The following is a 16604-nucleotide window of genomic DNA, read 5'->3' on the forward strand; positions in this document are numbered from 1 at the left end:
GATTTCAAACTCAGAAGCCAATCTGATCCAAGAGGTGAATAATTTTACAAACTTGTGTATCTGGGGAGAGTTACATTTGGGTTGAATTTGAGACTTGACAGTGAAGAAAGGATTTTAATCCCTAAAGGAACTTATGTACCAAATGACTGGAATCAGCAGGCTCAAACATGGCGCCATTAATGTTGACGACTCCTGGGTTTTGACTGTTAGACACAGAAAATGATGGCAGGCTCATATCCAGAATTCAAACAGAAGTGTAATAACTCCTTTGGAAATACCATCACATCGCCCGCTTTTAGAAAACTCTAGAACAGTCGATTCTTGGTGTCAAGAAATCCAGCCAAAACAATGCCTGTTAATCATAATCTTCAAATGGAAGAAGAAAACTGTTAAACTACCACTAAACTTAAAAGCTTGATGATTTGCGATTAACAAAAACATCATCATCAAGCAATAGGTTGTACCTTGGTTCACGAAGAACATCTCGGTGGCTCTCGGGTACGAGTGAGGGGAAATGATGGTGTCCGTGCCAAATCGGTTTTGGAAATGTAGAGTCCAAGAGTATTCAGCAGCAGTGAGTATGTTCTCCGACGAGCTCAACCAATCATCGGTATTGACAGGACAAATTAGCTTTGCTGAGTTGAAGTCAGAAGTTGTAACAATGGTGGGTTTTTGCAAGGGAAGCCATTGATGAACTCACTTTTGTTTGTGGCTGTTGGACAGGTATCAAAGACATTACTAGAATCTGCAACTGAGATTCCAAGACAAGAAAATAACACAAACAGGAGAAGGAAAATTAAGGAAGATGATGATGGTTTCTTCATTTTGCGTATGTGTTTGAACTTTGAACTGAGAATTTAGGATGAGACATATAAATAAATATTATTGAGTTGCAAGGTCTTTGGGGTTGCCAACAATGGAAGAATTAATTTCCCAAGTCTTGGAGTTTACTACTGGGTTAACAATGAATTATGTACCAAGAAAAGTGCATTTTTTAAAGGAAAATTAAGAGGAAAGTTAGTTATGATATTAATATTGATATTAATCAATTGGGGAGAAAATTACATAGCTTGGATTCGAACTCAGTAACTCTTGCTCTTGTAATATCTTAAATCATGGATCCAAAAGCTTAACCTAATATGTTATGAATAGTTATGATGAATTGAAAATTATTAAGATTTCTTTCACTTTGAGAAATGTATCTTGAATTCTTCATTTATTTACGACTAGCTTCAGTTTCGTGCTCTGTCTGGTGGCATTTCATTTATGCTAATTTATGTTTATAGATTCTACACCAGAAGGTCTTCCTCCAAAATGAAGAGCATTCCACGAGCATCATCAGCTACAGCTGTTGAGGTACTGAAGGTATCGATACATATGATTTGCAATTGTTGCATTCTTGTTCTTAATTTTTGTAGGACCTCTCCCTCTCTTGTGAGTGGTTGCACAACAGGATGGAAGTAACGGTGATACTGATACAATTCCAACGCCCATAGTTATAATAGACCAGGACTCTGATCAAGATGCAACCGTCGTGCTCGTGCATGGCGATCGGCTTGGAGCCCTGCTCGGCACGGTAGAGTGCTAATCTTTTTGTAGTTGTAATGTCATCTTCAGCATTCCATTCCTGAGAGCTTCTTACTAATTTGAAAGGGTGGAGAGATTTTTTGGGTCGTCTTGTTCCATTGTTGAAATCACCATTAACGGTGCATTGGTTGCAGATGAATGCTCTGAAGAACCTGGCGCTGAATGTTGTCAAGGCTAATGTCTTTTTGGATTCTTCTGGAAAACACAACAGATTTTCCATTACAAAAGCGTAAGTATCGAGTGACTTGTAGTATCTTAATCATTCTTGTTCTGCAGTTACTATGCTGAATTTGAAGTTGAAGCAGAAGTTCTGCTTTCCTTCTTCTCTGTCTTGCTATTTTTGGTGCTTCATATATCTATATTTAGTATCTATTACTTATATGCACATTACTGAGTTGTAGGTTGTTGTATTACTGTAGTAGTAGGTTACTAGAACTCTGGATATTGTCTATAATTTCTATGAGAAAAATCAGAGTTTATTGTCAATTGTTACTATTTACATGGCTATGCTGCTTGGTTGGCAAGTTTGGGCTTCCCTTGAAAACTGTGGCAATGCCTTAAGAAATGATAAATACTCGCCAAAACTCTTCGTGGGTATATCAACGATTTTATTGTATTGTCTAAATTCGACTGTTTTACAGCTCCATCAATTAGATTGGACTTAAAGTCGTTCTGTTGTGATTTGCTGTGCTGGTATGAAGAGATACAGGAAGAAAGGTGGATGATTCAGATCGCTCGAGTCAATTCGTCGAAATGAATTAAAATTGAAAGTACAGTAACTAAAATAGCTAACTTTTAAGAAAATTGTTGAAAGTACAAGAACTAGAATAACTAACTTTTAAGTAAATTGCAGTGGGTAGTAAAAATTTTATATGTATTTCAAAATAGTCACATGTTTTTTAAAATTTTCAAATATAGCGTAAATTTTCACTCATATTAATAATATATCAAATACTCATATCAGTATTATATCGATATTATATCAGACGTTCATATCAGTAGTAGATCAAATTTATGTCACATATATATTGCATAGACACTTATATAAAAAATATATCAGATGTATATCATATACATATTGCAAGTTTATCAGACACTCATATGAGTAGTATCTCATATACATATAACAGTAGTTAGATATATTATAGATATACTACAGATATATTACAAAAAATGTATATCATTTGAGTCAAGCTATCATTTTAAAATTTGACATTCATTTGTCAAAGCGAGCATAGTTTAGTGATATTTGAGATATATTTCCAATCATAAAGTTGTGAGTTTGATCGCCACTCCTACATGTGGTACTCAAAAAAAAAAAAAATTGACCTCTATTTTATTTTTTAAAAAGTACTATATTTGAAAAAATTAAACGTGGTTGTTATTTACTAATTTTACTAAATATTTTTGTCATATTTACGCTTCCCCGACTTTGATGCGATATACTTTTTCCAAAGGGATTACGCTGATATCTTAGTACGAGTAGTTTGAGACGTGATCTGTTTTTAATTATGAAAATGAGAAGGAATTATCTCCTCCATGACTATGCTTGGTTGTTTTATTTTATTAATTATGATTTAGTTTTAAAAATTAAAGAGCCAGCTGGCTGTGTGATTGGTTCAACCTGGAATTGACCTCACCTGCACTTGAATCCTTTCATTTTCTGGGGGTTTTTTTTCTCTCTCTTTCTCTATGTTCGCTTTGATTATCTGGGGAACAAGCAAGCCGATGAAGCCTCCATTTCCACAAGATTTTTGAGATTGGGATTTTTTGTTATTGAATTTCCAATTGATTTCATTCCGACCGAATCTAAATGACTAAATTTCTAGTCTTATGTTCGAGCAATTCAAAATCCAAGCGGGTTCGGATTTTATTTGTGGGGATCGGGACGGGATTTTTCGGGGAATTCACTATCCGGTGAATCCCCTTATTATTTTTTATTATTTTTGTTTAAAGGTAAAATTACTGGATAAAAACTCACTTATATGGTTTATTTCTCTTCTTAAAACATAATATTTCATTTTAATCTAATTATCCTATGCATATCACAATATGCCTACAATATTTCAACAATAAATTTGAATGAGGCAAAGTAGGGAATGTGGACGGGTACCAAGAACATATTCTCCATCCTATTTAGTAGTAAAATATTGGGGATTTGTAATGGGTAGCATATAAGTTTTCTATATTTAACAAAACAGCATGCATTTTTTATATTTTTAGATATAGCATTTTTTTGAAAATTCTCATTTTAAAATTTTCAGTATTCCCAAATTACCCTTTTCAGTTATCGCTTCGTTATTATATATCAAATATATATCACATATATATCAGGAGTATATCTGACAACATTAGTATATCAGAAGTAAATCAATAGTATATCAAAAGTCAATCAGTTCTATATCAGTTGTATAATAGTAAATCACTATTTTACCTGCTTTAACCCTTTTTCTTGTATTTTTTTGATCAATTAGAAATTAGTAGGTATTGGCATGCATGGAAAATGAGAAAAAAAATTTGATACTTACTGAAAATGAGAAAGAAAACTTGAAAAGGAACGTGAATGTCAATGTCAATGGTGACTTTCGAAATTACTGTGAATGAGAAATCAATTAGAAATTAGAGGTAAATAGAAACTTAGGGTTTTTCTGTATATCAATAATATATCAGTGATATATCAAGTATACATTGTACATATATCAATAGTACAATTAAGTCTTATTTAAAGTTTTAAAGATCAAAATGAAAGCAGCAACAATGTCATTCTTAAAAGGTTTAAATATCATTCTTGGGTATCAACATCAACATCAAATCAGCAGCAAAGTCCTTCAACCAAAAACTTAAAGGTTTAAACATCAAAACGAACCAGTAGCATAAACCAAAAGTAGACTAATAATGTCATTCTTAAAATTCTATAAAAGAAGAAGCATAAGTTCCAACAGTCTAGAAAAGCGTAAGTTTCATTCTCATATAATCTTTCGGTAAAAGCTTCAGACATCAATCTTCGTTCTTGGTGATTGTCGTGTTTTCGAAGATACTATCTTTGAAGCTTTTCGTTTTTCCAAAGACAACACTTTTGGCGTTGGTTTATGTTGTCTTTTGGGACGAACGACATCAACATTTTCGACGATGTTTTTTTATTTCATTTTTTGTGTTTGTACCATTGCTTTTATCTGAAAAAAAAATTATTTCATATATTAGTATATCATAAAACATATATTAGAGGTAATATGTTCGAAATAATTGGTAGATATCATAGTTATATAAGACGTAAATCAATTTCATATCATATGTATATCAAACATATATCAAATATATATGTTAACCATAGTTATATCAGAAGTAAATCAATAGTATATAAGAAGTCAATCAGTTCTATATCACCTATAGTAGTAGATATCATAGTTATATCAGAAGTAAATCAATTTCATATCATATGTATATCAAACATATATCACATATATACGAGGAGTATATCTGTTAATCATAGTTATATCATAAGTAAATCAATAGTATATCAAAAGTCAATCAGTTCTATATCACCTATAGTAGTATATATCATAGTTATATCAGAAGTAAATCAATTTCATATCAAATATATATCACATTTATATCAAGAGTATATCTGTCAATCATAGTTATATCATAAGTAAATCAATAGTATATCAGAAGTCAATCAATTCTATGTCACCTATAGTAGTAGATATCATAGTTATATAAGAAGTAAATCAATTTCATACCATATGTATATCAAACATATATCACATATATATCAGAAGTTATATCTGTCAACCATTAGTATATCTGAAGTCATCAGAAGTAATTTATTGTTGGTTCGGACCTGCAGGGTATATTTGTAATTTATAATGTGGGCCTCCGTTTTTTTGCCAAAAAAATGCTATATTTGAAAAACCCAAACCTTGTTGCTATTTTGCTTATTTTCCTAACTTTTTTTTGCCATATCTCAAGTTGCCCCTAAAATATTCAACGTTGAAGTAAGATACACTATTTATCAATGATAAATATATTAAATGAAGTAAGAAAATATTTAATTGAGACTCTTACTCAAAGGACTTTTTTCTGGAGGCTAATCTTCATTGCAATCAGTCGTTAAAATTCAAATAATTTTTTCGAAAAATAGTTAGTAATAAATTAGTGAGACAGGTTGGCCACATGTCCAAAATCTAAATGTACACGTCATTAGAAAAACAAATTCAGTTAACGTGTTTATCATATTTGTTTTTTAAAATTGTTTTCCAATTCTTTGATAATTTTTAAAACAATATTTTTATATTTTTAATTTAAAACTTTAAAATGTAAAATACAAACTTTAACAAATATATAAAATATAGTATTGTAAAATAATAATTCTACAAAATTAATATTATTTTAACTTAAGTATTTACTTAGTTGGATAACTATTTACAAAAATATTAGTAAATAGTTTGAGTAATTTTTTAAATTGCTCCTAAATCCATATGTAAAAAAATAATGCTTTTATTGAATCTCTAATGTCCAAATTTCTAACATCAGCAACTTTATTTCTCTCTTAATTATGACAAAGTCTTGGATGAATATTTCCACAAAAGACAAAAATACGGCACATATAATATAAAATAAATATAGTGTAATTAACTCTTACAAAATAACAAATTTGGTTGTCGTACACTCATCAATCAGATTGCTTTCGTCCATCTCATTACTCATTCAATTCAACCCCCTTTCTCTTTTAGAATTAAATTTATTTATCGATGACATTATGTAATGTTAAAAATCACAACTCTTTATACGTTGAATTGAATTACCACATTAAAAATTTAACCGTCACCGTCACCGTCACCATCACTGTCACGAATCTTTCTAGAAGGGCAGTTTCTTTTTCACCGATTGAAGAGAGAATGAAAAATGTAGCGGCCATGTTGCAGGCGTACCCGATTACTATATATATTTATTTGGAAAAAAACAAAAAAATGAAAGTCAAAGGATGACTAGGTCAAGAAAAAGTTGTTGGGGCCAGACTTTATCAAAATATATGGTCTGTAAAAAATGGTTAAAAGTAGAGGAAATAATTAATTAACTGCGGCTAGCAACAGTAAAAGCTTATGCAAATGGGGGGTTTTATGGGAAATTGAATTTTAGTGGGTGAAGGCAGCGAAAAGCGAGCGGCGCAAACGACGAAGACGGACATTCAAAGATTGTTCTCACTGCTCACCTACACTGCACGCATCACACAACCACAAACTAATTTTTAAATTCTCAACGACTTCTTCCTCATTTCTCTCTTGCTTCTGTATCACGTTCGTCGTTTTATTAATTATGTAATACATTAATTAAATAAATAATTAATTAAGAAGTCGTAGTTGCTTGCTCGTATCAACAAGATATATTCAAAACCCGACCGGTCGGTCGATGGTTCTAAACAGAAAAAAACCGACCGTTTATTTTTTTTATGTGCAGATTCGGGAACATGATAAAACCCAGCTGTAGGTTGACTAAATGAAAGCTTACATTTGGGCTCATTCAACCGGTCAACCATGCACCGGCATCAGCCACAATAAGAAATAAGAAATCCGAGTTCAGGTATGGTACGGTATGGTATCATTTTCTCATTCTAACTCTCCTTTTCTACTTCCATCTCTAATGTTCATCATCTCTTATACCCGTTTAATTCATCAATAAGGCTCAATTCTGTTTCGCTTGCATTGATGTGTAGGTGTTAATTTAAGTTTGAATTAGACAGGGCAGAAGCAGAGGCAGATGCAGATGGGGAGAGAAGAGGACCCAGAAAATGGGCTGGTGTGGAAGACGAATATGGACTCTTCGCCATCGGCGTCCACCAATTCAAGCTTCAATGGGGAACATAAACCTGTGGGAGAGAAGAAGAAAGAAGAAGAGGAGAAACCCAAATCCATTCCTTTCCTCAAGCTCTTCTCATTCGCAGATTCATACGATTTCATCCTCATGTTAATTGGAACAGTTGGAGGCGTGGGGAATGGAGTGGGCATGCCTCTAATGACAGTGCTCTTTGGAGAACTCATCAACAGCTTTGGGAGTAACCAAGGGAACCATGACGTGGTTTCTCAAGTCTCTAAGGTATACTACTCTTAGTTTTGTCTTAATTAACCATGTTGCCATTATATTCCATTGACTGTTTTGCTGAATTTTAGGTGTGCCTAAAATTTGTGTACTTGTCCCTGGGAACTGCTGCAGCTGCATTTCTTCGTAAGTAGATACTAAACTAGTACTAGAACCATATTTGCAGTAAAGTAGAGTAATAAAATACCTGAGAATTGAACTCTGCAGAGGTTTCCAGTTGGATAGTGACAGGGGAAAGACAAGCTGCTCGGATTAGAGGGTTGTATCTGAAAACCATATTGAGGCAAGATGTTGCTTTCTTTGACAAGGAAACAAATACTGGAGAGGTTGTGGGTAGAATGTCTGGTGATACTGTCCTCATTCAAGATGCCATGGGTGAGAAGGTATTCCATTTCACAATTATACATCCATCATCATATTCATACATTATATTCTCCAGTCCTTTTTCCCAATTGAGGATTGAACATCAGGAAATTGTCCTGCAGGTTGGGAAAACCGTCCAACTAATTACTACATTTATTGGAGGCTTCACAATAGCCTTCCTAAGAGGCTGGCTGCTCACACTGGTAATGTTATCTGCCATCCCACTTCTTGTGCTAGCTGGGGCGACAATTGCTCGGTTCATGTCGCAAATGGCTGCTCGTGGCCAAAGTGCTTATAGCAATGCTGCAAATGTTGTTGAGCAGACTATTGGCTCAATAAGAACGGTCGGTATATGACTCGATCTCGTCTCGTCTCTACTATTTGGAACTGGAAAGATGAAGTTGTACTTATGAACCTTAAAACTATTGGTTTTGTGTCTTTAGGTTGCATCATTTACAGGTGAGAAGCAAGCTATAAGTAGTTACAACAAGTTCCTGGTACAGGCTTATAAATCAGGTGTGAGTGAAGGTTTGGGTGGCGGAATAGGCATGGGCATGGTGATGATGATCGTATTTTGTACTTACTCTTTAGCTGTTTGGTTTGGTGGAAAGATGATACTGGAGAAAGGATATAACGGGGGTCAAGTGATAAACGTCATCGTAGCTGTTTTGGCAGGCTCAATGTAAGTGATTATTTTAATTATCTGCTATTCACAACAGTAGAACATGACATTTTCTGAAAGAGATTTCATACACAGGTCCCTCGGACAAATATCACCTTGCTTGAGTGCATTTGCTGCTGGTCGAGCCGCTGCCTACAAGATGTTTGAGACAATTGAAAGGAAGCCAAACATTGACGTTTATGATCCAAAGGGTAGAACTTTAGATGATATTCGAGGAGACATAGATCTGATGGATGTGTATTTCAATTATCCGACCAGGCCTGATGAACCCATATTCCGTGGCTTCTCTCTTCACATCCCCAGTGGCACTACTGCTGCATTGGTTGGGGAGAGCGGGAGTGGCAAGTCAACAGTGATCAGTTTGATAGAGAGATTCTATGATCCACAATCTGGCCAGGTGCTCATCGATGGCATTAACTTGAAAGAGTTTCAGCTCAGATGGATTCGGGCAAAGATTGGTCTCGTAAGCCAAGAACCAATACTCTTCACTGCCACCATTAGAGATAATATTGCATATGGGAAGGATGATACAACCAACGAGGACATTAAAGCTGCATGTGAACTAGCAAATGCTTCTAAATTTATTGACAAATTGCCTCAGGTTCTAATTCTAGTTCTAGTTCTAGTTCTATTTCTGGCATATGTTCTGTTGTGTATGTATCCTATCGTGTGCGAATATGAACACATTAAATAGAATTGATGATGTAGGGATTGGATACTATGGTGGGGGAGCATGGAACTCAGCTGTCTGGAGGGCAGAAGCAGAGGATTGCGATCGCAAGAGCAATTTTGAAGAACCCTCGAATACTACTTCTAGATGAGGCTACGAGTGCACTTGATGCTGAATCTGAGAGGGTTGTGCAAGAGGCTTTGGATAGGATTATGATCAACAGAACTACTGTGATTGTTGCCCATCGTTTGAGCACAGTTAGGAATGCTGATATGATTGCTGTAATTCACAGAGGGAAGCTGGTTGAGAAAGGTAGATCCATGTTCTTCATTCATACATGGTTTGGTAAGAAATTCTGTGTCATTCACTTGGTTTAATTTTACATTTTACTTGAGCAGGTTCGCACTCGAAACTCATTATGGATCCAGATGGTGCATATTCACAACTCATACGTCTGCAGGAAGCAAACAAAGACTCAGAACGTGTCTCCGAAGATCGAACAGAGTTTTCTATGGAATCAATGAGACAATCAAGCCAGAGGGTGGGCTACTTGAGATCCATGAGTAGAGGATCATCGGTTGGACGCAGCAGTCGACGCTCTTTATCTGTGTTTGGTTTAACCACTGGACTCGACTTCCTAGATGCCGGTGACGCAGAAGCCGAAGACGTGACTGAAGAGGCATCAAAATCTCCTCCTGTTTCTCTTAGCCGCCTTGCAGCACTTAACAAGCCAGAGATTCCTATGCTTCTCATCGGAACTATTGGTGCAGTGGTGTGTGGGGTGATACTTCCCATTTTTGGATTACTAATTTCTACTGTGATTAAGACATTTTACCAACCCCCTGACCAACTCAAGAAGGATACCAAGTTTTGGGCTCTCATTTACATAGCGCTTGGCGTGGCCTCGCTCGTGGCACATCCATGGCGAGCATACTTCTTTTCGATAGCGGGATGTAGATTAATCGAACGCATCAGATCACTTTGTTTTGAGAAGGTGGTTCATATGGAGATGAGTTGGTTTGATGAGGGTGATCACTCTAGTGGTGCAATTGGTGCGAGACTATCGGCAGATGCAGCATCCGTGAGAGCCTTAGTCGGGGATTCGCTCTCTCAGAATGTGGGCAACATTGCATCTGCAGTTGCAGGTTTGGTGATTGCTTTCGTTGCCAGTTGGGAACTGGCTCTCATCGTCCTCGCTCTCATTCCTCTCATCGGGATTAATTCGCTTATACAGATCAAATTCATGAAGGGATTTAGCGGCGATGCCAAAGTATGCTTTCAATATCAATACTTATTTGACATTGGCTCTTGTATTATTACTAGTATCATTAAATCACCATTGGTTATTTGTACTGCAGAGTATGTACGAGGAAGCAAGCCAAGTTGCAAATGATGCAGTGGGGGGCATAAGAACAGTTGCTTCTTTCTGTGCCGAAGACAAAGTAATGCAAATGTATAAAGGTAAATGTGAAGCTCCACTGAAAGCAGGGATAAGACAAGGACTCATCAGTGGAGTTGGATTTGGTGCGTCTTTCTTCATACTGTTCAATGTGTACGCCATCACATTCTACGTGGGAGCTCGTTTGGTGGATAGCGGTAGAACGACGTTTGCCGAAGTGTTTCGAGTAAAATCATCGTCTCTTTTCCTTTCTTGGAATTGTAATTTGAATTTATTTCTAATGTAATATATGAGGAAACAAATGCAGGTGTTCTTTGCCCTGACGATGGCTGCTACTGGAATTTCTCACTCCAGCTCCATGACTCAAGATACTACCAAAGCCAAGGCTGCTGCTGCATCCGTATTTGCAATAATAGACAGGGAATCAAAGATAGATCCCAGCGACGAATCTGGAACGGTATTAGGCGATGTGAAAGGAGAAATAGAGCTTAAACATATAAGCTTCAAGTATCCTTCTAGGCCGAACATCGAAATATTCAGAGACCTCAGCCTGCACATTCGTCCTGGCAAGGTTCGTAAACTCGCATTATCTATGTTACTCATAGATTGATTATATGGGTTGAGATACTCATAAATTAAATTTACCCAACCCATCAGTTTAAGCTTTTGGTTTGAACGGTGATTTATTCATCTTTAATAATATGATATGTGGTGTTTGTCTTCCAGACAATAGCTTTGGTAGGAGAAAGTGGGAGTGGGAAATCCACAGTGATCGCTCTGTTGCAAAGATTTTACAATCCTGATTCGGGCACCATAACAATCGACGGAGTAGAAATCCAAAAGTTACAACTGAAATGGTTGAGGCAGCAAATGGGACTGGTGAGCCAAGAACCGGTGCTTTTCAACGAGACCATAAGAACCAACATAGCGTACGGAAAGGCGAGCGCGAGCGAGGGGGAAATAATAGGAGCGGCGGAGTCGGCAAATGCGCACAGGTTCATAAGTGGATTACAAAAGGGATACGAGACGAAGGTGGGGGAGAGGGGAGTGCAGTTATCGGGGGGGCAAAAGCAACGAGTGGCGATCGCACGAGCCATCATAAAGAACCCAAAGATCCTGTTACTGGATGAAGCCACAAGCGCACTGGATGCAGAGTCGGAGCGAGTGGTCCAGGATGCGCTTGACAGAGTGATGGTGAATAGAACCACGGTGGTGGTGGCTCACCGCCTGTCTACGATCATGAACGCCGACTTGATCGCGGTGGTTAAGAACGGAACCATTGTGGAGAAAGGTAGGCATGAAAGGCTTATCACCATCAAAGATGGGTTTTATGCCTCTTTAGTTCAACTCCACACTTCCACTGCCACGCCTCACAGCTACTCCTCATCCTCCTCCAGGCTTCCCTAAGTTTCTATACTTCTCTCTTTCTTCACATTTTATAAAGAAAATACTTTATTTTAAGTTTAAAACTTGAGTTGTATATGTTGAAATGTGACACAAGTGGATGACCACTGCTTTATAAATTATGTCGATGATTTTGATTTTGTCTAGTTTTGTTGTGTTCGAGGTTGATTCTCCTTGGGTCTTTAAGCCCCAATGACTTCAACATCATTCTAATAGATGCTTTATCTATAAAGACATATCTTATTAATAGCTAGATGCCATAAATATATTCCTATAAAATTATTAAAAATGTTACACGAGTTGACTTAGATTATAGAGTTCGATTCCTAATTTTCAAAATTATTCAATGTTAGATACATAGCTCCAAATTATAACCAAACAAACAACAAAACCTCTTGTAGTCGAAGGCCTGCAATTTTTTAACACAAAGAAAAGAATCTAAAGAGAGGGAAACGGCAAATGTTGTTTGAGAGAGAAGTTGATCTGGTTAGGAAGTTTTACATCACAGACATTGTAACAAGACATTCACATCTTGAAATAATATTCATGTAACTTTTTTTGCGCATAAAATTTAAGTTAAATATATTTCTTTTGTTCATCTCATCAAATTTGTTGGCCTAAGTTGATCTACTGTTTTCGTGTGATGTTGTGCTAATTATTCCTTGTTAGTCTAAAATCATGATACGTTAATATTTAAGTAATGAGATTGACGATATAAATTTATTAAAATAAAAAGAATGAAAGTTAATTAATACTTTTAATATTTTGAAAATTAAATAGATACAAACCATAAAAATTTCTAACTAAATCTACACCGGTTAAATTATAAGTTTGATCATTGTCAATTCGAACATAGTTCAAATGAATAATGCCTTATTGTCATTCTAAAAATTGATGGTTTGATCTCACTCTTCCTACAATTATTGATTCCAAGAAAAAGTTTGATCATTGGAATGTAAAAGTTGTGTCTATTTAATCTATGTATTTAAAAAAGATTATCCGAGTAGGTCTCTAAATTTTAATCGTTGTGTCTACTTATTTATTTTATTTTTGAAAATTATAATATGGTTATGTGTAATGTTGGAACCGAGATTCAAACTTTTGACCTCATTGTCAAATAAGAGGTACGCGGAGGCAATAGATCGTTTGAATGAATTGAATGGAGACAGAGAATGGTGAACAGAGGCATTGGAGCTAAACCAATTAAGCCGCTTTGGTGCATTCGAAACCGACGTGTGTAACATTGTTCAAAAGTTCTAATGACATATTGATGAACAACGTTCAATACAGATAAAATTTAGAGATAATTGTTGTTCAATGTGAAAGTATCTTTTTGCTTGATTTCAAAGGTCAGCTCCTTAACATATATATAGGATAGCTGACATAAGGAAAAAGCTTTACAAGGAAAAGTAATAAAAGTGATTGAATGAAGAATGAATGTGATTGAATGAAGAATGAATGTGATTGAATATACAAAAGGGAAAAATACAGCTTGTTTATAGAGCACCCAGAAGTAGATTGAAAAGGCATGGCTTTGCTGATGTAGTGAAGTATACGTGGATTAAGCTGAATTATATTCTTCCTCAATAAATACGAATGAATTTTATCACAGTATGAAAATTTTACCAGTTTCAAATGGATGTATTTGTCGTTAGATCATATCTTATTACTGTAAAAACATATCAACAGGAAGGACAACCAAATCAAAGAGACACGAGAAATAATCTATTACATCTTAAATCAAGAATGTTAAGATTTCAAACTCAGAAGCCAATCTTACAAACTTATGTATGTGGTGAGAGTTACATTTGGGTTGAATTTGAGACTTGATAGTGAAGAAAGAGATTTTAATCTCTCAAGGAACTTATGTACCAAATGATTGGAATCAGCAGGCTCAAACATGGCACCATTGATGTTAACCACTCCTGGATTTTGACTGTTAAACACAGAGAAAATGATGGCAGGCTCATAACCAGAATTCAAACAGAAATGTAATAACCCCTTTGGAAATACCATCACATCGCCCGCTTTTAGAAAGCTCTGGAACAGTCGATTCTTGGTGTCGAGAAATCCAGCCAAAACGATGCCTGTGAATCATAATCGTCGAAAGGGAGAAGAAAACTCTTAAATCACCACTAAACCCAAAAACTTATTATAAACCCTATTCTTATTAGGTTCTTTTTCATTTCAATGTGGGATCCTTAATATACCTCTTCAAGATCGTGACTCTTTTTGGGTCATCGATCTTGATCGGATCTCATTTTTGGATCGGTTGCTCGTTTGAGCGTTTTGGACTCTGATACTATATTAATATTCACGAGTTCCGTCTTAAAACCAATTAGAGATTAGAGGAGTAGCTCACGTCCGTTATAAATCCTTGTTAGGTCATTTTCTTTTCAACGTGGGATTCTTAACATTAATGAGTTACAATTAACAAAAACAGCATCATCGAGTAATAAGTTGTACCTTGGTTCACAAAGAATATCTCGGTGGCTCTCGGGTGCGAGTGAGGGGAAACGATCGCGTCCGTGCCCAAGTCAGTTCTGGAAATGGAGAGTCCTAGAGTATTCAGACCTGAAAATTCTGCAGCCGTGAGTATGTTCACCGACGAGATAAACTGATCATCGGTATCGACAGGACCCGTTAGCTTTGCTGAGTTGAAGTCAGAAGTTGTAACAATGGTGGGGTTTTTGCAAGGGAAGCCATTGATGAACTCACTTTTGTTTGTGGCTGTTGGACAGGTATCAAAGACATTATTGGAATCTGCAACTGAGATTCCAAGACAAGAAAATAACACAAACAGGAGAAGGAAAATTAAGGAAGATGATGATGGTTTCTTCATTTTGAGTACGTGTTTGAACTTTGAACTGAGAATTTAGGATGAGACATATAAATAAATACAATTGAGTTGCAAGGTTTTTGGGGTTGCCAACAATGGAAGAATTAACTTCCCAAGTCTTGGAGTTTACTACTGGATTTTCCAGTGGATTATGTACTAAGAGAAGTGCATTGCTTAAAGCAAAATTAAGAGGAAAGTTAGTTATGTTAAAATCAACAGAGAATATCGAAATTTGTCACCATCCAATAAAGATGTCTACCCTATGCTTCTTGTAGTTTTTTAAATCATAGTTTAATGAATGTGTGCATATATATATATATATATATATATATATATATATATATATATATATTTGTTCTGTTTCTAAAAACTATATCTCCTTTAAAATATCATTTTTAAATAATAGCCAAATTTTCAAATAATTTGATAAAATTTCAAAATCGTATCTTAAAAAAAGTACACAAAAAAGGCACCTAAGTAACCTTTATAGATTTATATTTTAAAGTGAGAAAACAAAAAACATACTCAAATGGCTTATATTTTGTTTTAGCAAACTAATGTTTAATGCTTGGTTTCAGTGATAAATTAATGAAATGAGAAATGATTACTTTATCTATTAAACTATGCTTTAATTGGTTGAAAGGATTGATATTAGTATATGTTGACTTGCATTTAGTATAACTTCTTTATTAAAAAAGAAAAAAAAAAAAGATCTAGTATAACATTTTTTTTCTTCAGACAGTTGTAATTTAAATAAATGTAAGGATTTGTTATATTTCCATCCGCAACAAAATTGTAAAACGCCAATTGAATAGTTAGAGATAGAGCACAATTAATTAATTAATCGGACAACTGAATATTAATGCATTAATCGATTAAACGTGGGCCAAGCCCAAGCTCAAATTAATACAATGGCCGACAAAAGGAGATTGGAGCCCACTTACAAAGTCCAAGCCCATCGCATGCTGTCTTTTGCTTTGCTTCTTCTTCTTCTTCTTTTCCGTTTATTTTTAATTTAGAGGTGGGAGAATTTCAACCTCTGACCTCTAATCTCGAAGGGATGTCGATCTTGAAGGGATGTTATTGGTGCCATTAATCAATTGAAGTTTTAGGCTAATGAGCTAAATTAAATATAATACTGTTGACGCAAAAATTTGGTCTCTTAGAATTCCGTCAAATTCGCACTAATCTTCCAGAGACGAGACATGCAAAATAAAATAGCATTAAAGACCTAACGTGGCTTTTGCCACACAGACTCCGATGCCTAAATCAGAGTCGGAGTAGTCAAGTATGGAGAGCAAGGTGTTTAAGCGTAGCAAATAGTAGGGACTGATCTTTAGGGTTTTGTTTACTTCCCTATTTATAGAAGTTGATTCCTAATCGTTTAGGATTTACAGAAGTCGAATCCTCGTAAGGAGATTCGAACTTCTGGACCTAACGTCGGATCGAGGGTTGAGATATGGCAGGTTTGAATCGGGCTGCACAAAAGTTGAGGAGAACCAAAGGAGGGTTCTCAACCATTGGTTGAGAACACCTCGGCGCCGACCTAGTCTCCACTTCTGTT

The 16604-nt window shown here is 35.6% G+C and overlaps 3 protein-coding genes and 1 pseudogene across 6 annotated transcripts; 2 read left to right on the forward strand and 2 right to left on the reverse strand.

The window, feature by feature from the left end:
- Window positions 1-2: 2 nt before the first annotated feature.
- LOC111020945 (germin-like protein subfamily 3 member 4) lies at window positions 3-1273 on the reverse strand (annotated as a pseudogene).
- On the forward strand, window positions 124-2073 carry LOC111020944 (ACT domain-containing protein ACR11-like). 4 transcript variants are annotated; one of them, XM_088128166.1, is made up of 4 exons: window positions 124-829; window positions 1287-1365; window positions 1454-1576; window positions 1722-2073. In XM_088128166.1, exons 2-4 carry the CDS (start codon window positions 1315-1317, stop codon window positions 1818-1820), a joined length of 273 nt encoding a protein of 90 aa, XP_087984292.1. In that variant the 5' UTR covers window positions 124-829; window positions 1287-1314; the 3' UTR covers window positions 1821-2073. The 4 variants fall into 4 exon arrangements, with proteins under 4 accessions (XP_087984292.1, XP_022153440.1, XP_087984293.1 ...); XM_022297748.2 differs by having other exon boundaries at window positions 1287-1356; XM_088128167.1 differs by having other exon boundaries at window positions 124-723.
- Window positions 2074-7183: 5110 nt separating this feature from the next.
- Window positions 7184-12347, forward strand: LOC111020940 (ABC transporter B family member 4). The gene is made up of 11 exons (XM_022297739.2): window positions 7184-7680; window positions 7755-7809; window positions 7891-8066; window positions 8169-8390; window positions 8490-8728; window positions 8804-9329; window positions 9437-9710; window positions 9797-10668; window positions 10757-11023; window positions 11105-11368; window positions 11524-12347. Exons 1-11 carry the CDS (start codon window positions 7345-7347, stop codon window positions 12202-12204), a joined length of 3912 nt encoding a protein of 1303 aa, XP_022153431.1. The 5' UTR covers window positions 7184-7344; the 3' UTR covers window positions 12205-12347.
- Window positions 12348-13904: 1557 nt separating this feature from the next.
- LOC111020943 (germin-like protein subfamily 3 member 4) lies at window positions 13905-15079 on the reverse strand. Its single transcript, XM_022297747.2, has 2 exons — window positions 14668-15079; window positions 13905-14288 (listed from the first exon to the last, which is right to left on the reverse strand). The coding sequence occupies exons 1-2, from the start codon at window positions 15041-15043 to the stop codon at window positions 13978-13980; spliced, it is 687 nt and encodes a 228-aa protein (XP_022153439.1). The 5' UTR covers window positions 15044-15079; the 3' UTR covers window positions 13905-13977.
- Window positions 15080-16604: the final 1525 nt, after the last annotated feature.

Source organism: Momordica charantia (genome assembly GCF_013281855.1).
Source record: "Momordica charantia cultivar OHB3-1 chromosome 8 unlocalized genomic scaffold, Mcharantia_2.0 BLBB01000008.1, whole genome shotgun sequence".
NCBI classification, from domain to species: domain Eukaryota; kingdom Viridiplantae; phylum Streptophyta; class Magnoliopsida; order Cucurbitales; family Cucurbitaceae; genus Momordica; species Momordica charantia.